The sequence below is a fragment of the Canis lupus genome, chromosome 9 (genome assembly GCF_011100685.1).
Source record: "Canis lupus familiaris isolate Mischka breed German Shepherd chromosome 9, alternate assembly UU_Cfam_GSD_1.0, whole genome shotgun sequence".
NCBI classification, from domain to species: domain Eukaryota; kingdom Metazoa; phylum Chordata; class Mammalia; order Carnivora; family Canidae; genus Canis; species Canis lupus.
This window is the reverse complement of record NC_049230.1, coordinates 3,279,428-3,303,404: the sequence shown is the minus strand read 5'-3', so window position 1 is coordinate 3,303,404 and position 23,977 is coordinate 3,279,428. Positions and strand designations below refer to the sequence as shown.

At 57.3% G+C, this 23,977-nt stretch overlaps 1 protein-coding gene across 4 annotated transcripts; it reads left to right on the top strand.

Moving 5' to 3' along the window:
- Positions 1-1,757: 1,757 nt before the first annotated feature.
- C1QTNF1 (C1q and TNF related 1) lies at positions 1,758-23,217 on the top strand. 4 transcript variants are annotated; one of them, XM_038546415.1, is made up of 5 exons: positions 1,758-2,149; positions 8,234-8,335; positions 17,426-17,579; positions 20,534-20,673; positions 21,091-23,217. In XM_038546415.1, the coding sequence occupies exons 3-5, from the start codon at positions 17,440-17,442 to the stop codon at positions 21,639-21,641; spliced, it is 831 nt and encodes a 276-aa protein (XP_038402343.1). In that variant the 5' UTR covers positions 1,758-2,149; positions 8,234-8,335; positions 17,426-17,439; the 3' UTR covers positions 21,642-23,217. The 4 variants fall into 4 exon arrangements, with proteins under 4 accessions (XP_038402343.1, XP_038402344.1, XP_038402345.1 ...); XM_038546416.1 differs by having other exon boundaries at positions 17,423-17,579; XM_038546417.1 differs by lacking the exon at positions 1,758-2,149 and adding an exon at positions 5,118-5,269.
- The last annotated feature ends 760 nt before the right edge of the window (positions 23,218-23,977 follow it).

Here is a 23,977-nt window from a genome sequence, read left to right as displayed (position 1 = left end):
ACGAAGGCCTACAGGGGCTGCATGGAGACATGGCCTACTTGCCTTTCCTGCTTTTCTTGTTGTGTTTTCCCCCAACATCCCTGCCTCGAAGGCCAGCTGGGGACAGAGGCACCAAGGGGAAGGTCGGTCAGTGTGCCAGGCCTGGGCCCTGGTGGCCAGGAAAGCTCCTCGTGTTGCGTACAGGAACGAAGACGCGCTTATCTCTGGGTTTCCTGTGTCGATAAGCAACCAGGGATGTGAGTTTTGCCAAACCTCAGACACATGCCAAAGATCATGAACGATTCCTAAGTGTTCTAACGCCAGCCGAAACCCTATCTCCGATGGAGACGTATATACTGGATCTTGCCGTAGTGTCTGTGAAGCTGTCCAGAGCCACTGGAGAAGATCAGGGCACCCCTCCCTTTGTTCCTATAGGAGCGGTGGGCTGCCGGGGTCTCTGTGGAGTGGCCACTGGGCCCTCCTGGCTTTGCCACCCAGAACCTTCCCTGTCTTCCACCTCCGCATTCTCTGCTCCACTGGCACGGAGAAGGTGTGCCTGACAGGTGTTGGGCTTGCACACTCTCCTTTCCTCATGATTTCCAGCCCTTCGGGCAGACAGGTAGGGAGCAGAGGCAGGAAGGAATTTCCAAGGCCAGAGAGAGGAGGGTTGCAGTCTCTGTGCTTTGCCAGGAGCATCCCAAACCAGCACCCCTGTTTCTACATCTCCTGTCCACACGTGGGCAGAGAGAGAGGCCCTTGCGAGGAGCGTTGACTGACAACAAGTTGCAGGTGTGACATCCAAGCAGCTCAAGGAGAACGTGGGAACGCGGTTCAGAGAGAAGCAAGCAAGCAAGAAAACTGTTATCACCACAGCAGAGCTTCATTACTCTGGCCAGATGCTTCTTCTTGCGATATGATAAGATTCCAGAACTATCCGTTCTGACTCCGTCTGGGGACAGAGACCAGTCTGACTGGGGGCAGCTCACAAGGAGCCTCAAGCAGCTATCAGGATGCGAGGTGGGGCCAGAGGAGCCTGTTTAGAGCTCGTGTCTAAGTTGGGGGGAAGGGGGCGCCTGGGTGGCTCAGTCAGTTAAGCATCTGCCTTCAGCTCAGGTCATGATCTCGAGGTCCTGGGATCAAGCCCCGAAGCACTGGACTCCCTCCTGGGTGGGGAGCTTGTTCCTCTCTCTCTCTCTCAAATAAGATGGGGGAAGGCTTGTTTTTCACATCAAGGAACCAGAGGCTGATAGAGACGGAGCAATGCTGAAGTCCCTCACAGCCCCAAGCTGGCCACACTGCCCTCTGGAAAATCTGCTCTGCCAGCCAGGGGTTCCTAACCTCTGGATCACAGAGCTCTCTAAGAATCCGATTGAAGCAATAAACCGTCCCTGTCCAACCATGCACACGTGTGCACATGTGCACGCACACACAGCTTTGCACTGTTTTTGGGGGGGGGTCACAGGTTCTCCAAAACCTGTGTGTGGTTCCCAGACCCCAGGTGGGAGCCTCTGATTGAAAGTGTGTCTCAGGTCTGCCACTGTTTGGGGACTAGATCCCAAAGGATTGGCAAGAAGTGTCCCCCGGGTTCCTTGGCACACATCCCTTACCACCCAGCAACTCGGGGCTCCGGGCCCTCTTTGTCCTGGGCCCCCAGCCGCCCGCACACCTGGAGGGGCCTCCAGGGACTGGGAGTGGTTGCCTGCGCCCCCAGCCTGGGCCGCCTCCCCGGGGTGGCCGGGAGGAGGGCAGGCCTGGCTTTCCCCTGCCCGCGGGCACACACACAGTTAATCCTCGGCGCCTGCTGTTTGGATAATATGCGCTGGGAGCGTTGGAGGCTCCGCGGCCCCGCTCACATCTGGCTGGGGTTTGCTCTTTACGAGCCCGTCCCGCTTTCTTCGTCTCTTCCTTGACTTTCGAGAAACCGCGCTTCCGCTTCTGGCCAGAGGGCCCTCGGATCGGAGGAGGTCAAGGTGCCGGGAAGGCAGCGACCCGAGGCCGGCGCCCGCGCCCCTTGCTGCACCTTCTTCCCGGAGGACCTCCCCCCCGCCCCCCCCCCCCCCCCCGCCGCTCTCCCCCAACAAGGCTGTTCTTCCCCGACCTGGCTGGGAGGAGGCCCTGCCGGGAGATGCTCTGAGCCCCGGACGGAGAGGCCCCGCAGGACGCCGTGGAGGTAGGTGGCGGCCGTGGCGGGCGGGACGGGCGGGACAGGCGGGCGCTCGCTCCTGCTCCGCGGCTCCAGCCGAGTGGGAGGGGCCGGGTGGCCGTTGTGACAAGGGACAGAAAGATGGGGAGTTGCGGGCTGGCGGGCAGCCGGGAGGTGCGGTGGGAGCCGCTGGTCTCCGTCTCCCGCTGGGACGGGGTGGGGGGCAGGGGCAGCCGGGTGCTGTCAGGAATAGGAATGAGGGTGCCTCCTCTCTCCGTTGTGGGCTGTTTACCTTGCTGCACACTTCTCTACGCGTGAGAGAAAAGGGAATGGTACCCAAATCCCCTGTGTACCAAGTGGGGGCCCCCGCCCCAATAGTGCCTGCATCACCTGAGAGCCAGGTTCGCCCTGCCTGAGGCCAGTGTGGACCCCCACACAGAACAGGAAATGTGGACTTTGGCCCCCACATCTAATGGCCTTGATGTTCCTGGATTCAGCCCAGACAGGGGAAAATAATGTCCCTTCCCCTGGGGACCCTCCCGAGCTGCCTGCATCACTGAGAACCATCTCTGGCCTGGGGCCGTGGTCACCCAGCTGCCCTTAAGCCCCTGGACCTCAAACGCCTCTCTGTGTCGAGACACCACGTGCCACGTCGTCTTCTAGGCATTCCTCGGGCACAGGTGTGATTTCCCCACGTGCCCTGGGCACCCACATCGTGTTCGCCTGGTTCCCAGCGTGCAAATCCCTGGGTAGTCCCGTGTCCTCTGTGGGCCCTCCTGGTCCACTTGGAAAGGAGGAAGGAAACTACCTCCCTTCGTGACTCGTCTGTCTCTTCCATCTCTCTGAGTTTCCAGGAATGAAAGCAGTTCGGCACATGGAGCCGCCTCTTTCCACGGTTTCAAAATGAGGAGTGTCCTGAGAAACTGAGCTTTTCTCAACTGCTAGCCACATCCTGGGTCCCCAGGGGGGAGGATGTGAGGTCCTCCAAGGCTGCTAGGCCTTTGCTTTTAATAGTGCAGGAAAGCACGTAGTCAGCTCCACGTGCAAGGTCACAAACAGATGCACTTGGCTGCTGTGTTTGCTGCAGGGAGGGTCCTGCCCAATGTCCCCACCAATGAGAGGAGGGAAGAAGTACAGGGGAAGGGGAGATGGGGGCCGAGGCTTGAGTTATCCCGTCCCACCTGCCTTGCCCACTCTCCGTCTTGACCTGAGAGCTCAGAGGAACTTAGGGTAAGCGGCAGCCATGTGCGCGCGCACATGCACGTGTGTGTGTCCTGCATGACACGTGCTGAGCAGATGTGGATTCTCGTTGATGACACTCTCACCCCTGAAGAGCTCAGAGAGGCTCATGACTTGCCCACACACAGTAGACGGAGGACCCCTCGGAGGACCCACATCTCTGTGCCCAGAGAAGGGGTGTAACTTGCTCAAGGGTGCAGAGCTGTCCAAGCTGAGGCTGGGACTGGAGCTTCTCAAGTTTGCAAATATCCACCTCCCAGCTGTCCTCGGAGAAAGTGCCCAGGGGCAGGAAGGACGGCCAGGTTCTGTTTCCCAGACACCCCACCCTCTCCTCCCTCTCCCGTCTTGAGCCAAGGGAAGTGCTCCCAGTGAGCAACAAGTCAGGGAGAGATGCAGGAGGTCTCGGGTGGGACAGCCCGCCTAGGACAGGTGCAGCCAGCCAGCGAGGGGCGCCCTCCCAGGTGCGTGCTGAGGAGCGGATGTGGTCCCAGAAAGGTGCACAGATGGCTCCCTCTTCACTCCTTTAACATCCGGGGATGTTAAACCTCCTTATTCAGGGCAACCAGCACAGCATAATTTTTTTTTTTTTTTCAGAACGTGCTTCTTTCTGTTGTTGTTACTGGTGCCTCTGGCCCTCCTCCTCCCCCCCCCCAGCTGTAATTAGCATGACTCATAAACCAAATATTCTGGCACTGAACTTCACCCATCAAAACAAAGATGAAAAGAATTTTGTAGATACAGTCGCGCTGCTGGGCGTCCTCACCGGACATAAGCTTGCTGTTGGGGGCTTTGTCTTCAGGGGGCTGGCCCGGTGTGTGGGACCCCCGTACTGGAGCAGGGGCGCGGGTGGAAGGCAAGGGGGTAGGGGAGTGGTGCCAGGCTCCAAGGCCCTGGGGCAAGGGTGGTGGTGACAGCTCACCAAGGAAAAGAAGACTAGAAAGGTCCTCTGGTGCCTGAGGCAACTCTGCTGAGCCACTGGGGAGGAAAGTGGGTGTTTCAGAAGCACCTCGCCTCCCTGCCCCGAGAGCTCACAGATATTTAGGTGGAGGTGATGGTCCCCCAGGGCGCTTCGTTCTTGGTGGCGTAACTACCGCGTGGGCCTAGGGTTATTAATTTTTTTTTCCTGTTTTTACCTGCTGAAATCTGCCTTCTCTGAACATCGGGTGAGCCAAGGCGTCCCCTGGACAGGACCGTGGGTCTCTCCCTGACTACTCCTGGCTCCATGTGAGGAGCCGGCTGCCCCCTGGGAGAGCCATTTGGAGCAGAATCATCAAAGCCCAGGCGCTCCCGCCCACTCTGTGGGGCGGCCCAGCGAGCCGGGCCTTGGGATTCTCAGGGCCCCTGCCAGGGGAATCTGCGGCTGGGTCCTCGGCCTGGCGGCGTCGGTTCTGCCCTCGACCACAGTTGTGCGGAGGCGGGCACGCTGGCTCCCTTCCTCCTCTGCGGGCCAGGCAGTGGCACTTGTGCTGTGGCGGCCCGCGTCCCCTGCCCGTCCTCCTCCTGCCTCCCGGAGAGGGACTCGGGGTGGGCTGTGGCAGGAGCTCTTGAGCCTCTGGGGGGAATGGGGAGCATCTTTACCTCTGGGTTCTTGTCGAGGTTGCAGGGGAGCCGTCCTGTGAGCAGGAGACAAGGGCTCCCGGCATCCTTTTCCAGCCACTCAATCTTGCCCACGCCTCTTTCCAGGACTGGGCTCAAGGGGGGCTGGGTGTGGCCTGCCTGGCAGGCCCCTGGAGTCAGCCCTTCTCCAGCCGTGGACGGGCCTGGCAGCATCGTCCTGGGGCGTCCCGCCCTGTCCAGGATGGCTGTCAGGACGGCTGTGGGCCAGCCTGGGCCTCGGTGTCTGACCATCTCCCTGGCTCCCGTACGGATTTTCCTTGAAACAGGAGTTAGCGGAGCTGGAGCCTGCGGGTAGGAGGCTGGGTGGGAGGAGAGGGCGGGAGGAGAGGACGGGAAAAGAGGGCGACAGGCGGGGCAGGCAGTGGGGGAGCTGGGGGTACCTGCACTCCGTGGAACACTGCTGCTGGCCACTGGCAAAGCCATGCTTGGGGAATGCCCCAAACCCTTTGCACCCCCACCCCAAGTGGGGACATCTGGTGACCAGCCGCCCTCTACCCGGGGGACCAGGGAAGGAAGGGACCTTGCCTGGGAAAGCTGCCAGCCCTGGTGGGTTTGCAGGCGTGTGCAGGCCAGGAGTTGGGCTGGACCCGGCAACTTCGCCCTGCAGGTTTTGGGGGCTGGTCTGTAGAGGTGGGGAATGGGGTGTGCTCAGAAACACATGGGCCCTTTCTCCTTGTGAGGAGTCTGAAAGTGCGTTCTGGTGAGGAATGGGTGGGTCTGGGTGGCTCTGGGGGTGGCCCTGGGGCTCTCAGGTCGTCTGGCATTCAGGACACCCTCCTTCCCAAAAAGGGATAGCTATGAGAGCAAGACCCGTGGCCCTGTAAAGTGGCCATAGGAGGAGCTCCTGAGAATGGTCCCCACAGAGCGAGAAGAGCTAGACCCCGGCAGCTAGAGAGGTGAGCTGGAGCCCAACGCCCACCTTCCCCTTTCTGTTTCCGTTCTCTGCTCCTGCGTTCTCCTGCTTCCAGCTCTGTCTCTGCAGGAGCCTCCACTAGGGGCCCTACCCGAGGCTGATCCCCAGGCAGCACCCCCAGGATGGGCAGACACGGGACCACCATGCTTTTCCCATCACAATGTCAGTCCTTTACACCATTGGTTCCTGCTAGCAGCACTTGGCCTCAGGTCTCATTGCAGCCCAGTGTTCTAGCTGGCTTGTCTCCATCAGAGAGCCCTGGGGGCCGGGTGGGACCATGTGCCCTCCCTGCACGACCTGGTCTTCTCACTCCTCCTTTTCAGAGCTCGCCAATGGGCTGTTTCTCTCTACCTGGCAGATGCCAGGCCCTAAAAATGCACATTCAATGGGCCACACCTCCCACATCTCTTCCATCTTGAGGAATGGGGTGGTGGTAGTGGTGGTAGTGGTGAGGGGGCTGGGGTTCCTCGTGATTCTGTGCTTAAATCCAAAGGAATTGAACTCAGTAATGGGTTTTAAGATGGGAGCCTGGCAACAGGGAGATCTTAGCACGTTGCTTCAGGGACGATGGTTGTCACGGACCCGTACCCTGCCTGACACTGAATAGGTGCTCCGTAATCTGCTGAATGGATGAATGGCAAGGCTGGGCTGGTGGATAAATTCCTCAGGGCCAAACACCACTGCTGCTGTTCCAGCTCTAGCTGAGTGAGCTACACAGGTGGATGCCCGGAAAGATGGGAGCGCCCACTGGACTGTGGTTTGGCAGGATGAGCCTGCCTCCCTGGCATCTGGAGGCCCCCTGAGGTGAGGTGGAAGGCACTTTGCTGCCAGACCCACCTCCCTCCTGTGGGGCCTGGGGTGAGTGGCTCCTTCACTCTGAGCCCATTCGGTCATCTGAGAAGTCAAGGTGCGTTGTAGGGGTCAAGCTCAACGGCATCCGGAGAGCACGGTGCCCAGAGCCCAGCACATGGTGGGTCTTGCCTGGTCAGTGGTAGCAGGGCTTTGTTTGAAGGAACCTCTGATAAGTGCCGGGGCTGCTCCTGGGCCTGCTAACCTGCCTGGCCATCACACAAAATTCTTTTCTTTTTTTTTTTAAAAGATTTTTATTTATTTATTCATGAGATACAGAGAGAGAGAGAGAGAGAGAGAGAGAGAGAGAGAGAGAGAGAGGCAGAGACACAGGCAGAGGGAGAAGCAGGCTCCATGCAGGGAGCCCGACATGGGACTCAATCCCGGGTCTCCAGGATCACGCCCTGGGCTGAAGGCGGCGCTAAACCGCTGAGCCACCTGGGCTGCCCTCGCACAGAATTCTTAAGGATGAGCTCAAGGATTTGGCTTCATCTTCTTCAGTTCCAGGGACTCAAGAGCAAGTACCACCAGGGAGAGGTCTGGTAAGGACAGAACAAATCCCCCTCCTAGAAAATGTGATCCATCCACCAGGCCTGACTCTGGTCCAGGTCAGGTGGCCCTCCCTCCCTGGCCTAACCTGCATCCATCCACTGTAGCTCCAGGGTGTTCACTCCTGGGGCAGGGAGTGGGATGGGGAGAGGCTGCATCTCCTCGCTCCTGCACCGTGTCCCTGTCACCCAGCTCTCCACCGGGTACGAAGCAGACAGTAAATGCAGGTGCAGGAAGCCAGGACTTGAGCCCTAAGCCAGTTTCTTCTCCATGTGGTCCTGGTCCTGCGAGTCTCCAAACCCCTCATGCCTCATCCTTCTCTTTGCATAGACTCAAATCCCCTGGAATACACTTAACGCTGAGTCCCCAGGGTGGGGCTTCTTTGTCATTGTTCTAAGTGGAAAATAATGTGTACTTAATGCAAGAAAATATGTGACTGTTAGAGAGGGGGAAAAAATCAGAGAAGCCAAAATAAGAAAATGGCCAACATCCCTATTTTCATCACCCAGAGATAATTGCTGTTAGCAGCCAGGTGGGTGGCCTTCAGATCTCGGCGGCTGAGCGTGATGTGCATGGTGTGTGTGTGTTTTCAACCCGACCTTCACTCATCAGGAACATCTCTTGGCGTCAGCAAAGAGTCATCTGTTTACAGAGGTCACTAATTGGCAAGGCTGCCTGAAGCTGCCCCTCCCCGCTTATTTATTTGTTTGTTTGTTTGTTTGTTTTCTTGCCTCTCCAGGAAGCACAAAGCATCTCCTGGTTAGGTGGCTTGTAACCTTGGCTGAAGAAGGCAGGGGGTCGTAGCCCTGAGGAGGCAGGAGATTTTCTGAGGAGTGTCTGAGGGAAACGTGGCTGGATGGGCACGCAGGGACTCAGCCTTGCCCTGGCCCTCTGGAGCCCACCCTGGATCACTCTCCCCCTTTCCCTCCTCTCTCCCCAAACAGCCCCGCCCTGAGCTAGACAGAGATTTGAACACCCTGGCCCCAGGCCCCCCGCAAGACGTGCAGGATCCTGGAGCCCTGTTTGTGCGTTGGCTCTGCTGAAAGGTGAGTGTGGATGGAGTTCAATCAAAGTGGGACATCAGACATCAGACATCAGACATGGGGGTTGCGCGTGAGAGATGACACAGCTTCCTGGGAGGGGCCCCTGGTCCCCAGGGGTAGATCCTACAGGATGCTGGGGGAGTGCCTTCCTGGAGGCGTTCCCTCGGGCTGGGCTCTGAAGAACCTGTGGACCAGGAGGGTGGTGGGGGAAGGGACAGAGAGACAGGAGAGCCTGCGGTTAGTGTTGGGCCTGCGAGCGGAGCCACCAGCAGCTCCAGATGGCTGGAGTCGGGCGGCGAGGTGGCCAGAGGCGAGGCGGAAGCCAGGTAGTGAAGCTCCAGGTTTAAACATTTTCCTTATTTTCACGGGAAGCCTGTTAAGCCCAGGGTGGAATTGGGATTGGCAGTTCTGCAAGGGGCCTCTGGTAAGCAGGTGGGAAGACACAGGAGAGAGAGAGCAAGCTGTGGGTGGGGGGCTGAGAAAGAAGTGGTGCCCGGCTGGGGGGCAGAGGACTGGAGGCCTTCGGGAGGCTGCGTGATGGACGAGAGGTGGCAGGTAGGGTCTGCAGGGCCCCCCGATTTCCAGCCCCGAGGCCCCCACGTGAGCGGCGGCTGGTGCTTCAGAAGTAGGTATAGTGGGGGGACAGGAGAGGAGGTAACTGGGGCTCGAGGGTCCATGGCAGAGTGGAGAGCAGGTGTTCAGAAGACAGATAACCCGAGCTGTCCCGTGGAACTTTCCGTCGTCATGGGAATGTTCTACGGCTGTGCTGCCCGAGAGGGTGACCACCTAAAGTGTCCTGGTGCAGCTGAGACCCGATGTCTTCGTGTCACTTAAGTCTAACAAATTTAACTGGCCCCCTGGGCTAGTGGCCGCTGTCCTGGAGGGCGCGGGGACCAAGGTCAGAGACCTGTCAGCGTAGAAAGTGACAGAAAAGTATATTTTGAGAGGGAGGAGCCAACGCGGAGACCATCACCCCGGAGACACCTGTTTCTTGAGGGGGGCGAGACGGTGGAGGACAAATGCTCGGAGACAGACGGAGCCGGAGCCAGGATGACAGGAGGTGGCCGGCCCTGCACAGCCCGCATGCTGAGCTAAATTATATTTGTGACCTAGAAGCCATTCGGTGGGGGCAGAGTTCTGTCCTCCGCCACGCTTCCTGGGGAGGCGTCTGTGAGATGTTGGGGGGATGCGTAGGCCCCAGAAGAACCAGAGACAGTACCGCTGGCAAAGGGGCGAGAGTGGCGGGGTGCAGGCCCCGGGATTCCCAGCTCCTCTCCTCCCTCCGTCTTGGGACCCCAGGGGCGTCCCCGCTGTGGGGAAGTGGGCCCTGGGCCAAGCCACCTGCGGAGCGCGCTCGCGGCAGGGCACCAGGGCAGCCGGCAGCTCTGCTCGGAGCAGGGGCGAGCCTGCAGCCCAAGGCCTTACAGCTGGGAGGTGATCTAAGGACAGTGCTCCAGTCAAGGAGGCCTTTGTTAGCTCTCGGATGGGCTGGGAGCTGGGGAGGCTGGGCTGGCCAGGTGCCCCCGGAGGCCCGACGCCTGCAGCCCACGTGGCCTCGCTGTTTGCGGGCCCGAGCGGAAGACGGTGCCCGCTCTTGGCGCCAGGTGAGCCTGTCCTTGCCGAGACTCGGTGGCCCCAGGAGAGATGGAGACGTTTTAGGTTGGGGGTGGTGGCGGTGGGGAATTCTCACCTTCTCTTTTCTGCACTGTTTTGTCTTGAGCTAGGCTGCTCTGCTCTGCAGGGAAAAGGGAGCCCTTGCTCATTAACCTGTAAGTAGCCCCGGAAGCCTCCAACTCTCCCCCTGACCATGTGCTTTAGAGGTCACCAAATAAACCCTGAAACCTTAAGAAATAAATCCTTTTTCTCTAAGTTGGAGAGCAGCTCCTGGGAGAAGGAAAAGAGAGATTCAGCAAGTGGCATGGGTAGCAGGACACCCGGGTTCACCCCCAACTGACCGAAGTTCCTTTTTTTAAATTTTTATTTTATTTATTTAAAAATTTTTTTTTAAATTTTCATTTATTTATGATAGTCACAGAGAGAGAGAGAGAGAGAGAGGCAGAGACATAGGCAGAGGGAGAAGCAGGCTCCATGCACTGGCAGCCCGACGTGGGATTCGATCTTGGGTCTCCAGGATCGCGCCCTGGGCCAAAGGCAGGCGCCAAACCGCTGTGCCACCCAGAGATCCCTTAAATTTTTATTATAAAGATTTTATTTATTTATTCATGAGAGACACAGAGAGAGAGGCAGAGACATAGGCAGAGGGAGAAGCAAGCTCCATGCAGGGAGCCTGATGTGGGGCTCGATCTCGGGTCTCCAGGATCACACCCCGGACTGAAGGCGGCACTTAAACACTGAGCCACCAGGGCTGCCCTCTAAGTTCCTTTAATAGGGGATTCTCATGCATCCACTGCTGACTCCTTTACAGGGCTCAGGGGTGGGAGGAGCAGGAAGGGTCTGAGACCAGTTGGGCTGCCCTGTTATGGAAGGGAAATTAGATATTAAATGGGCCCCTGGAATTGGTGAGCAAATGCCATTCGTCACTCTGCTTCCCTCCTTCCCGTCACCAGAAGGGTTTGGTAAGAGGAAAATGAGCGTGATGAACAGCTTCTGGGGCAGGAAGGCCGTTGTCACCTGTTATAACACCCCGCCTGCCGGTCATCGGGGCCAGAGGGACACCCCAACATGGTGCTTTCTCCTTCCCCGGCACGCCAGGATCTAAATTGAGGAGACTTCCTGCAGCAGCTGGAGAGCTCTGAGCTCCTCAGCGGGGGAGTGCCACCAGATGTCAGAGCAGAGAAGGGGCAGCCTCAGGGCTTCCTTTCTGGTTGGGAGGATGCCGGGGAGCAGGAGGTGGCAGGAGCAGACGTGCGGAGGGGGCGGCCGGGCTGCAGGCATGGCTGATGCCACGTTGAAACAAGGAGTGCTCGCACGCCACGCTAAGTTGCATTCTTGGCCTAGAAGCCATTAGGTGTGGGACAAAGTCCTGTCTTAGGCCAGGCTTCCTCGGGAGCCGCGTGTTAGATTTTTGGGGTGATGTCCAGGCCCCAGGAAAGCCCAGACAAAGATATTTGTGTCGGGTGTATTGAGGTCTGGGCCCCAGCCAGAGCTCCTGGAAAGCATCACATAGAGGCAAATGGTAGAGAGGGGGAGAGACTTTCGGGAGATATTAAAGGGGGTGGGTGACTGATCCGATGTGGCGGATGCATGAGAGGAAGGAGCCCAAATGACTCCCAGATTTCTGGCCAGCTGCTTGTTCTTAGCCCCGCTTCCGGCCTCACTGACACCGGCTGGTCCGATTGCGCTTCCTGCCAGGACGGGAACGCTCTGTCCTGCGCCATCCAGCGTGCCAGCTACCGGCGACAGGAGCTCCCGAGGGCTCGGGATGCGGCTTGCGTGACCGAGGAACCGAATTGTGAATTTTCTCTAATTTTGCTTCACTAGTTTATTTTATCTTATTTTTTTAAGATTTTATTTATTTATTCATGAGAGACAAAGAGAAAGAGAGAGGCAGAGACACAGGCAGAGGGAGAAGCAGGCTCCATGCAGGGAGCCCGATGCAGGACTCGATCCCAAGACCCCAGGGACCCCAGGCAGGCGCTCAACCGCTGAGCCACCCAGGAATCCCATTTCACTAGTTTAAAATGAAATAGCCGGGCAGCCCAGGGGGCTCAGCGGTTTAGCGCTGCCTTCAGCCCAGGGCCTGATCCTGGAGACCCGGGATCGAGTCCCACATCAGGCTCCGTGCAGGGAGCCTGCTTCTCCCTCTGCCTCTCTCTCTCATTCTCTGTGTGTCTCTCATAATAAATAAATAAATAAATAAATAAATAAATAAATAAATAAATAAAATCTAAAAAAAAAAATCTTAAAAAAAATGAAATACCCACACGTGGCCCTGCAGCCGTCACCCCAGCCCACGTGGACCCTGAACGGTACCCGCTTTCTGCCTTGATCCCACATCCTTAACTACTATGATCGGGTGCGCATCTGTCTCCTTCACGTGGACCGTCCTCTTCCTGAGGCCAGGGCGGGAATTTAGTTTACGGTAGGATCATCACTCCCTCCTGGGCTCCGACACAAGGCTGGGCAGCCCGTGGGCCAGCCAGGCCCCTGGGAGCTTCTCCAGGGAGAGGAATTGTGGAGCTGCGCGGCAGTTGGGTTTGTCTTCCAAGCTTCTCCTAATCCAGGGAGATCCTAGGCTTCTCGCCTCCCAGAACAGCTGGTCACCCGCTGAGGATTAAGGAAGAGGGAAAACCCTGGTTATAAATGCTTTTGTCAGATGGCACTGGGCTGGGTGTGGCGTCATGGCAAAACGCAAACACATGGTGCCCGGGCTCGGGGGGTTCCTGTCGGAACACAGGCAGGACAACACGGAGGTGGGTGAGACCCATCTGAGACCCCAGGAAACTACAGTGTGGGTCTGAACAGTGTCTCCTAGAAGGATTCACCCCATGTCCATAAAAGGTCTGAGAAGGGATGAAAATTATTAATGAGGGAGTGTTCTCAGACCCCATAAGTGGCCCAGCACTCCCTCTGGCACCCCCACTCCCGCAAAGGGGCTTCTTCCTTGTTGGGGGAAGGTTAAACTGGATGGGAGGGCTGATGGGAGAGCCGCCAAAGAGCCACCAGCCTTCTGGGGCAGACAGTAGGGGAAAAAAGGTGTTCATGGATCTTGGCAAACGAATTTCTTCACAGCGTTTGAGAAAGGCAAGTCAGAACTTGAGTCACGTTGCAATTGGCCTCAGATGCCTTGACCGCAGGCAGCCTGCAGACTGGACCTCGTGGGCCGGAGGGTGAGGGCTCCAGTCCTGGGGACCACGTCCCGGCCCTGCCTTTGCTGTGTGCAAGCGTGGTCCTCTGGGTTACCTTCCTGGGGGCGAAGCCACGCCCTCTCTAGGTGACTTCATTTCACTGGAAATGGCTAAAAGTGATTTGGAGCCAAGTTTGGTTGGATGTTGGGCAATAACTGTTTTTGCCCAAAAGTGACTAAAATGATCATAATGTCATGACGCTGACTTTTCTGTGGGACTTGGTAAAAGGGCTCTGAAGATATTTTTGAAGAAAGAAAGATTTCACCCAGGGTTTGCTTTGGCCCCAAAGAGGAGGTTCTTGAGGAGAAGCACCAGCCTCTGCTGACCTTCACTTTGTCAGCCTGGTGCCTCCGACTCCTTACTGGCTCCATCCCCACTGATACCATCACCCTGAAGGCGGCTGCATCCCAATCCTCGTGTCTTCTGATCAAGGTCCAGAGAATCCTTTTTTTCCAGACTTGGAAGAGACATGCCAAACAGTGCTCCCATTGGGCATAGAGCACCGATCCTCAGCCGGGGGTGCTTCTGCCTTCCCAGGATACAAGCAGCAAAGCCTGGAGACGTTTTTTGGCTGTCACAACTTGGGGTGGCGGGGTGGGGGGTGGTTGTCAGTAGAATCTAGTGTGTGGAGTCTGGGGTTGCTGATAAATATCCTGCAATGCACAGGACAACCTCCCACAACAGTGAGTCAGCCCTGAATGTCAATAGTGCTGAGGCTGAGAAACTCTGGGGACGAAAGAATCCGAGGTAGCTTTTTATGTGTGTTTGTTGTTATTTCCTGACTTTTCCAAAATGAATATATATTACTTTGGATTCAGAAAAAGAAATGTTTAAAGAAAGGAAAACGTCTTTTCCTTTCAAGTGATGCAAGCTTGGCATGTAAAGGGAGGGGGAAAAAACAGCCATTATTGAGGTGCCAAGGAAAAAACAGAGGAAACACAGAAAGGGGGAAATAAACAATTTTAAAAATCCCATTCCACAAACATTTGTTGAGTAGCGATCAAGTTCAGGGTGCTGCAGGATGCTCAGCCGGTCCAAGATGAATAAGACCAGGAGGTCACGGTCTGCTGTGCAGAGTCTTACAGGCCAAGCAAAACTCTGCAGAACGAGACAACAGGAAAAACAAAATCTGAAAAGAGGACAGAGAGGTTTGGCCAGCTGAGGGTCTGGGAAGGAAGAGGAGGCGCTTGGGTTGGGTCCTGAGGACCGGGTAGGATGCTGATGTGGTCTGAGGACAGCCCGTTGAGGTCAAATCCACTGCCCTTCCTCATTTGTGAGTTTGGTATAATAATGAATGAGTGTTGTCTCCATGAAGGACTCACCGCAGGCCCTGCTGAGGCCCATGGTGGGTAGGAATTACTAATGAGGAACTGTTCTCAGACCCGACCCTGACTTCCAGGGCTAGAAGGGTCCATTGAGATGATGCCTGGATGCTCGGCATAGTGCCTGGGGCAGCTGTTGGTCCTACAAGGCTGGTTTTTAATAGAAGAGAGGAGGAGAATAGGAACTCCTGGTCAGGGGGAAAGGATGTGTGCAGGTGGACAGATGCCAGGAGTTTAGGGGAGTGGAAGCTGGGATCCCAAGTATGGTCCAAGGACAAGGAGCAGAACTTGAGGCCCTGTCCCAGACCCGCTGAATCAGAATCTGCATTTTAACCAGATTTCCCAGGTGATATGTGTGTACATTAAAGCTTGCAAAGCAGGGAGCTTGAGCACAGGATGAGGGGAGCCGTACAATGGGGCCGAAGAGTGAGGACAGACTGGGGTGTCAGGCATGTCTTGCCAAGGAGTAATGATGGGTGGATCGGTGGATGGACGGCTAGATGGATGGCTATATAGATGGATAGGTAGATAATTTTATTTTATTTTATTTTTTTAAAGATTTTATTTATTTATTCATGAGAGAGAGAGAGAGAGAGAGAGAGAGAGGCAGACACAGGCAGAGGGAGAAGCAGGCTCCATGCAGGGAGCCCGACGTGGGACTCGATCCAGGGTCTCCAGGATCAGGTCCTGGGCTGAGGGCGGCGCTAAACCACTGAGCCACCAGAGCTGCCCTAGATAGATAATTTTAATATGTATTTTGTTAAGTCACATAAACACATATAGTAGAGATTTTGAGTGGGGACCAAGTAGTCTCTCGGTCACTGGGCAGGTCTCTGGGCCTTGATGCTTGGGAGGGATCGTTGTTTGGTAGGGAAGTCAGAGGTGGGGAGGCCCCGCTGCTCCACTGCAGTGGATGAGGTAGGGAGTCACACGGAGAACTGAAGACCCAGCAGAGGTGTGGAGGCAACCCCCCTAGCTCAGAGGCTCATCACATCTCTGAGGATCCATCCACAGGGAGCCTCTGGCTCCTACTTTTTCTGTCCCAGGGCTCTGGTTGCCAGCTCTCTGCCTCCCCCATGTTCTCTTGATTTGGCATGGGGGCTCCAGCAGGGAGGGCTAACTGAGCAGCCTCTCTTCATAGCTATGGCAGCGAGCCCACCGACATGCAAAAAACAGAGCCCAGATGTCGACCTACCAGCTACAAGGTCATGTCCCACCAGCCACAAGTCATCTGAGCAATGGGGTGTTAGAGGGGAATCCATAGCTTCCCATGGCCAACGACAGGAGGATTCATCTGCGTAGATAACTACTGACATAAAGAAGTCTGTCTTGGGGGATCCCTGGGTGGCGCAGCGGTTTGGCGCCTGCCTTTGGCCCAGGGCGCGATCCTGGAGATCCGGGATCGAATCCCACGTCGGGCTCCCGGTGCATGGAGCCTGCTTCTCCCTCTGCCTGTGTCTCTGCCTCTCTCTCTCTCACTACACAGTGTGAGTGTGCCTATCATGAATAAAAAAAAAAAAAAGAAGTCTGTCTTGGGAGTTAACATTCCTTAAACATAAAAGAGGAATTTTTTTTAAAGATTTTATTTATTTCTTCATGAGAGACACAGAGAGAGAGAGGCAGAGACACAGGCAGAGGGAGAAGCAGGCTCCATGCAGGGAGCCCGATGCGAGACTTGATCCTGGGACTCCAGGATCACACCCTGGGCCGAAGGCAGATGCTCAACCACTGAGCTACCCAGGCATCCCCATAAAAGAAGAATAAAAAGCAAATCAGACATGAGACCGTTGGAGATTTGCCTCCCAGCAGCGACCCGGATCCCACTCGCACCTTGGCTTTGAGGGGTGGGTGGTTCTGACTCTCCCAGGCTTCCGTTTCTCACTGGGCAGCTGACAGGGTTGAACTGCGTATCCTCACTGGGCCTTCGGAGGTGTTGAACTATATGGTTTGGTGAACAAAGATGGGTTGGGATTGACCCGTTACCCATTCCTGCAGGGGGCAGGTTTCCCAGCCAGCCAGAAACAGCGAGGCACTCGGGACTTCTGACTCCAGACTGTGGAAAACCCTGGTTAGCTGGGCAGCCGCCTGGCAGTGGGAAGGGATGGGATGTTTTGCCTATTTGAAGCCCAAGCACTGCCCCCTAATGGGCTCACTGGGGACCGACATGTCTTTCTAGAAGGACTGTTCTCAATACTGGATGAGAGGCTTTCCCCTGAGAGCACCCTGAAGGACATGAAGTTGGGTTTTTGAGCGACAGAGACTGTCGAGGCGCATCCCTAAGTGAGATGCGTGATGTCTGCCTCCCTCCCCACCCACCTCCTTGGTGCAGGGCTGGGGCAGAGTCACAGGACAGTGACCCCACACGTTCACTTGGGATTGTGCTTAGCAGAGCCCGCTGGCTGAGGGCTCCCCTTCCTGAGAGGCTTGCTGGGTGTGGGCAGCGCCAGCCCAGCTGGCTGAGGCTCCAGGGGCAGAGTGTGTGCGCATGTGAGGGTGTGATGTGCGTGCACACGCGTGCGGGTGTGCACGTGGATGCAAGTGTGCTGTGTGTGCATACCCATAATGCATGTGGGAGTGGCAGTGTGAGAATGTGTGTAAGAATATGTACATGGGGTGTGTGACTATGTACTGAGGCATATGAGTGTGTGTGAGTGAATGTGTTAGGATGGTGCAAATGTGTAAGTGCAGAGTATGTGCAACAGGGTGTCACATGTGGGTGAGTGGGAGTGTATGTGTGCACCTACCGTGCATGAGTACTGAGTATACACGTGCACGTGTGCAAGCGCGAGAGTACTAAGTACCCGAGTGCGCGTGTGTTCGTGGGAGAGTACGTGAGTGCGGTGGATGAGGGTGTGGAGGATGCGCGGGAGTGCAGGGCGCCCGGCGGCCCTCGGGGGGCCGGGTGGTCGCGGGGGGGGGGGGGGGCCTGCTCAGCCCGCGGCCCTCCGTGTGTCTCCCAGCAGGGCGCGGCGCGAGGATGGGCTCCGGGGCGCCGACACTCGTGCTGGCCTGCTGCGTGCTGCTGACCTTTGCCTGCGGCGCGGGGCTGGGCCGGGCGCCACGCGGCGCGCGGGAGCAGGAGGGGACCAAGGAGCCGCTGCTGGACCACACGGAGCGGTGAGAGACGGGGAGGCGCGGCCCGGTGGGTTGAGCCCGGGGTCTGAGGCAGCCGGGGCTGGATGCGAAGGGGCCTCAGCCGAGGCCGGGAAGGGTCCTTGCGGACCTGGTCCTGGGGGACACACCGGCCATTTCTCCTCTCAGTGGCCCCGGGGGCCTTATCTGAAACTGATGACAGTGACCCACCTTGCTCTAACCCCAAAGGGACTGGGTTTCTGTACTGTTTTGCAGCCACATCCCCAGGTAAAGACTCCCCCCCGCCCCCCCCCCCCAGCACTCCGTTTGTCCTTCTATTCTAGCTTTGTCCTCGAGAGTATCCCCCGGGGCTCTGAGTGCTTCCCCAGGTGGGAGGCAGGGACGCGGCTGTGAGCGGGTCCGGGGACCCTGAGCATCTGATCAGGTTGCTGATGGGAGAGGATTGCTGAGGGCCGGCGGAGAAGTGGTGGCTTTTCTTGGGAAGTCATGAATTTCTCCTGAACGGCGTCATCTTCGTGGATGTGACCTTCGCTATGATATAGAGACTTCAGGCTACTTGGAATATTTTGAAGGGAAGCACCAAGTCCTTAGGATTGCTCAGGAAACGGTCATTCACCAACTGTGAGGTGCTGGGTACCTGGGCGATAGGCTGGCGCCCTCAATTGCCTCAGTCGCTTGGGTTTCGGGCTGACTCGATACCCAGGGCCTCAGGCGATCCTCACGATGGAAATGCATTGGATGTGGGACAAGGTGACATCCATCATCTCCTCTTCCTCTCCTTCCCCCTCCCCCTCCTCCTCCTCCACTCCCTCCTCCTCCTCCACTCCCTCCTCCTCCTCTTCCTCCTCCTCTCCCTCCTCCTCCACTCCCTCCTCCTCCTCTCCCTCTTCCTTCTCCTATTCCTCCTCCTCCTCTTATTCCTTCTCCTCCTCCTCCTTTCCCTCCTCTTCTTCTCCCTCCTCCTCCTCCACTCCCTCTTCCTCCTCTCCCTCCTCCTCCTCTCCCTCTTCCTCCTCTTCTCCCTCTTCCTCCTCCTCTCCCTCCTCCTCCTCTACACCCTCCTCCTCCTCTCCTTCCTCTTCCTCCTCTCCCTCCTCCTCCTCCCCCTCTTCCTCCTCCTCTCCCTCCTCCTCCTCCACACCCTCCTCCTCCTCTTCTTCCTCCTGTCCCTCCTCCTCCTCCCCCTCTTCTTCCTCTTATTCCTCCTCCTCCTCCTGTTCCTCCTCCTTTTCTTTTTTCTCCTCTACCCCCTCCTCCCCCTCCCCTTCTTCCCCCTCCTCTTTCTTTTTCCCCTGCCCCTCCCCCCATTTCTCCTCTTCCTCCTTTTTCTCCTTCTCCTCCTCCTCCTCTTCTTCCTCTGCCTCTTCCTTTTCCTCCTCCCCTTTCTCCTCCTCTTCCTCCTCCTCCTCCTCTTCTTCCTCTGCCTCTTCCTTTTCCTCCTCCCCTTTCTCTTCCTCTTCTTCCTCCTCCTCCTCTTCTTCCTCCTCCTCTCACTTTCTATTCAGTGAGAACTAAGTGCCTGCTACTGGTCTGGCCATGTGCGAGGCACGGGGGGACATGCACAGATGACAGTCCTGGCCTCCAGGAACTCCAAGGCTGTGCGGTAGGCTCTGCAGGACAGGTGTGTCCACAATGCTGGGGGTGGCAGGGGCGGGGTGGGGGCGGAAGACTGAGCAGAGGAGTGGCCACATCTTGAAGGACACTTGGGCCTGGGGAGCATCTCAAGTGCAGAAGGAGGGTGTGGCCATGCCAGGTGGGTTTGGGGTAGTAGAGTTGGCATTAGAGGGTGGAAAGAGAGGGGAGATGATTCTGGTGGGGAAGGGTCTCTTAATCGTACAGGGAGTCATGAGGAATTATCATGGTGGGGGGCATCATGGAGAGGTTTCAATGTCATGACATTCCAGAAAGAACGCTGGAGGAGGCAGAGAACAGGATGAATGGGAGATGTGGAGAGAGGCAGATTCCAGGAGAGCAGTCAGAATGGTGACGGTCCCCCAGAGATGGGGAGGCCGGAGGGCCCAGCTTCTGCAGGTACCTTGGTGGTGGCTGGGGTTGGGAGGTGCTGACTTTTCAGGACCCCGTGATCCTCAGAATGTGGTGGCAAGGCTGGAGAGGCCTCTTGAATGAGCCTGTGATGGTGCCGTGAAGAGGGTTTGGAAAGAGAGGGTTCCAGGGCCAGAGTGATGGGCCGACACTTGGACACCTCACCTTTGAGGGGCTCGCTGACCCTAGGTAGAGACCTTCCGGCGAGAGGTGGGTGTCCACCTGGGAGGCCGGTGCTCGCGGGGCCTGAATTTAGCGTGTGCACATCCATTTCCCGGATTGTCTGGGGTGCAAAAGCAGGAGCAGAGGTAGAGAAGGAACCAGCCGCTGAGATGGAGTGATTGTCTCCAACGTCGCAGCTCTAGAGCTTGGAGGGAGCGGGAGCCAGAGAGGGCCCCGTGCAGCGCAGCGCGCCGCCACCAGGTGGTAGCACGGAGCCGCCGGCCGCCCGCAGCCGCGTGTAGTAACGAAGGTGGAGTCTCCAGCCGCAGCTCCCCGGAACCTGAAGACCTAGCCGAGCCCTTTCATTCGCAAATGAGTCAGCTTAATGTCGTTATCTTCTAGAATCACAGTTGCATTGACGGGATTCACAGCTCTGTCACACACCTTCTAAAACCCCTCCCCGAGGGGCCGACCTTTCCAAGCAGCCTCTCTCTCGCCTGGCCCTCAAATTATTGCTGTTTCTGTAATCGTTGTTTCCATGACGAGTATTGCTGTGACCGGAAGGCAGAGGAGCTCTTCCTGAACCTTCAGTTAGGGTCCCAGAATTCGCCAAGAGCCAACGCTGTCTCTGTTGAGGGAAAGCGCACGCGGTCAGTCATGTCCAGGACAGAGGGAAGGCACACAGGTGGACCAGAGCCTCTGGAGGCCGAAGAAAGAGGAGGTCCCAGCTCCCAGAGCTCATGGCTTTCCCTGTGACGCCTTTATTCCCTTAGAGATGAAGAAAACCATGAAAAATACAGCCCCAGGCAGGGCGAGGAAGCCTCTGCTTCCCGGTGCTTTCGCTGCTGTGACCCTGGCACCCCCGTGTACCAGGCCATCCCGGTGCCACAGATCAACATCACCATCCTGAAAGGTCAGACGGCTGTGAAGCCACCAAGGGGACCCTCCCCCCGGGTCGGGAGGGGGGTGTGGGGCACTCTGTCCCGAGCAGGGAGAAGGAGAAGTCCTTAGGGTGGATGAGACGGCCCTCTGCCCCCAGCCCCCAGCCCACTCTCTGAAATGCCCTCGGCCCCGGGGGCCGGACAACCTCACGCAGCCTTGCGAGGTCTGACGGGAGCCCCCGGCGAGCCCCGCGTCTGCAGTTCATTTGCTCCGAGTCAGCCTTGGGCCTGGCCGCAGCGCCTGTTGCTTTTGGACAGACCCCTATGTTCCCTTCTCATTGCCAGGACGTTCCAGAGGGGGAAGAAAATGATTGCTTCTGGATGAAAATAGAACAGTCCTTGAGGTTGGGTCAGCTTGCCCGACCCCGCGTGTTTTCCTGTCCCTTTAGGTGAGAAAGGTGACCGGGGAGACCGCGGCTTACAAGGGAAATACGGCAAGACGGGCTCCGTGGGCGCCAGGGGCCACGTGGGCCCCAAGGGGCAGAAGGGGTCCATGGGGGCCCCCGGGGACCGCTGCAAGAACCACTACGCCGCCTTCTCGGTGGGCCGCAAGAAGCCTCTGCACAGCAACGACTACTACCAGACGGTGATCTTCGACACGGAGTTCGTGAATCTCTACGGCCACTTCAACATGTTCATGGGCAAGTTCTACTGCTATGTGCCGGGCATCTACTTCTTCAGCCTCAACGTGCACACCTGGAACCAGAAGGAGACCTACCTGCACATCATGAAGAACAGGGAGGAGGTGGTGATCCTCTATGCCCAGGTGAGCGACCGTAGCATCATGCAGAGCCAGAGCCTGATGCTTGAGCTGCAGGACCAGGACGAGGTCTGGGTGCGCCTCTTCAAGGGCGAGCGGGAGAATGCCATCTTCAGTGACGAGTTCGACACCTACATCACCTTCAGCGGCTACCTGGTCAAGCACGCCGCGGAGCCCTAGCCCGCCCGCCCCAGCAGCCCCACGCCGGTCTCGCTGCAGCCCCTCCCCAGCCCGGCCCCCTTGCCCCGCCGCCCCAGCTTCGGCCTTCAACACGACGCCCTTCATGGAAGGGGAAGCAAGAGCATCTGCGCTTGCCGGCCACATGGGCTCCTGGGTGGGCTCGGCGGGCAGCCACCTGAGAGGACGGGGCCTCCAGCTCCCCTCTGTGCACATATCCTTGGGCTACCCCACCGGTATGCCGCTGTATGGCAGGGCGACCCAGAGCCATCCTTGCTCCCGTGGCTGGAAATAATTAGGGAAATTCTAAAGTATGTGAAGGGAGCAAAGTAAGCCCTGTGGTTCCCCCTGGGAGGCTGTTCTTACATGAGCTTGCATGTTCGAGAAGACCTGAAGTGGACGCTGTGGGCCATGAGGAAAGGATGGAGGGTGTGGGGACCCTCTTAGGCCAAGTATGAGCCTTCTTGGGCAACAGCTGGACTGACATCCACATCCTGGGGATATCATGGCCTTGCCCACGGGTTCTGCTGGTCTTTCCACTGAGCCACAACAGTGAGGGGGTTCGGGCTCAGGTAGCGAATGTCAGCTATTAGCAATGCAGCCAAGCTCTCAGCCCTGGTCTCTGGGCTGAGAGAAGCAGCCTGCTTGTTGGAACCCATAGACTCCTGACAGCAGCTGGAGACCTCAGGAGCCCCTGGGTCTGCAAATGTTTCTATGAGAAGCAGAGCTTACACTGACCAAGGCAGAGCCATCCATCCTGGCACGGCTCTGCTCGACTCCCCCATGCTGTCCAGGAGCCCTGGGTGGGGCCTTCACACCTGTCACCTTGGCATTGGTTTGCTGTTCCTTCTCCCAGACGGGTCAGCCATGGAAGGCAATGAGGCCTTCGTTTTGTAGCAGGGTCATGGTTATATAATATTTTCTACAAAATCTCCTTGCACACCATCACAGAGTCCTGTTTCCCAGAGGCTTCAACACTCAGCAGCCCCCGTGCTCTCCCCCAGGCCTCTTTGACCAGCAGCCTAAGACAACACCGGAGGGGCTTCTCTAGGCCCCAGAGTAGGGCAGAGCCGGAAGGGGCCGGAAGGCTTCCCCTCTACCTGTCTTGGAGCCCCCCGTGGGGCACCATCCCTCTGACCAGGAGAGAAGGCATGTCTCAATCACTGGAGTGAGAACCCTCTCTCTCTGGGGTGGGTGTAGATGGCGCCCAAAGTGGCTGCTGCCTGGAATTGGTGCTCTGGCCTGTGGCTGGCTTTGGCCCGGTGGCCCTTCTCTGCCTTTCTACACTAATGCCCAAGGCTTGGGTACCTCTCCTACCTGCTCAGGCCCTTAAACCCCTACAGGAACCTTCCTTCCTACTGCCTGGTGACCCTTGGTCTTGACCCATTCGTCCGCTCTCCCTGGGCCTGGTCCCCGGGTCTGGGGTCTGTACATCCTTCCCTCTGAAGGGCTTCTGCTGGTCAGATTTGAAAAATGGTGTTTCAATGGGTGTGCTAGTGCGCAGGGCGCCCGCCTGCTGCTTTGTGCTGTCCCGATGCTCTTTCAGAAAACATTAAACTTGGAACCATGTGTCTTAGCATCACTGCCTCCTCCGTTTGCTCATTGAATCAAATCTTCCTCCTTTCCCTTCTCATCCCTGTACCCCCACCTGCGGAAGAAGCCTGGGGGCCTGCCACTTGGCACCCCGGAACTCAGGTACCCAGTGGGCCCAGGCTGGGCCCTAAACTGCCTTGTTCCTCATGGGAATGCATTTCCCAGGCTCAGCTGGACAGGGTCTCACTGGGCGCCTGTGCTTAGCAGAGTCTGAGCGGCGGGCAGGAGGCAGGGCTTGGGCAGGGGGGCCTGTGTCCCGGGGCTGCCATAACAAACCACTACAAGCCCGATGGCTTGAAACAACACACATTTATTCTCTCGCAGCTTTGGAGTCCTGAAGTACTAAATCAAGGTGTCGACAGGGCCACTTTTCCTCCCGAGTGTGTAGGGGAGGATCCTTCTCTGCTTCTTTCAGCTTCCTGTGGCCAGACTCCGTCTTCATGTGGCCTTCTTTCTTGTGCTGTCAGACCTCCCTCTCCTTTCCCTTATTAAGACACCTGACATTGGAGTCAGGACCCATCCTAAGTCCAGGGTGGTCTCCTCTCAGGATTCTTAACTTAATGACATCTGCAAAGACTTTGTTTCCAAATAAGGTCACGGTCACGGGTATCGGGGCTGAGAACTTGGATGTACCTTTGGGGGAATACAATTCAACCTACTACAATGACCTGCAGGCTTAACTACACCCACCAACAGCTTCCTTTATGCTCAAGCAGAGAAGAGCAGATGTTTCTTTCTCTTCACGC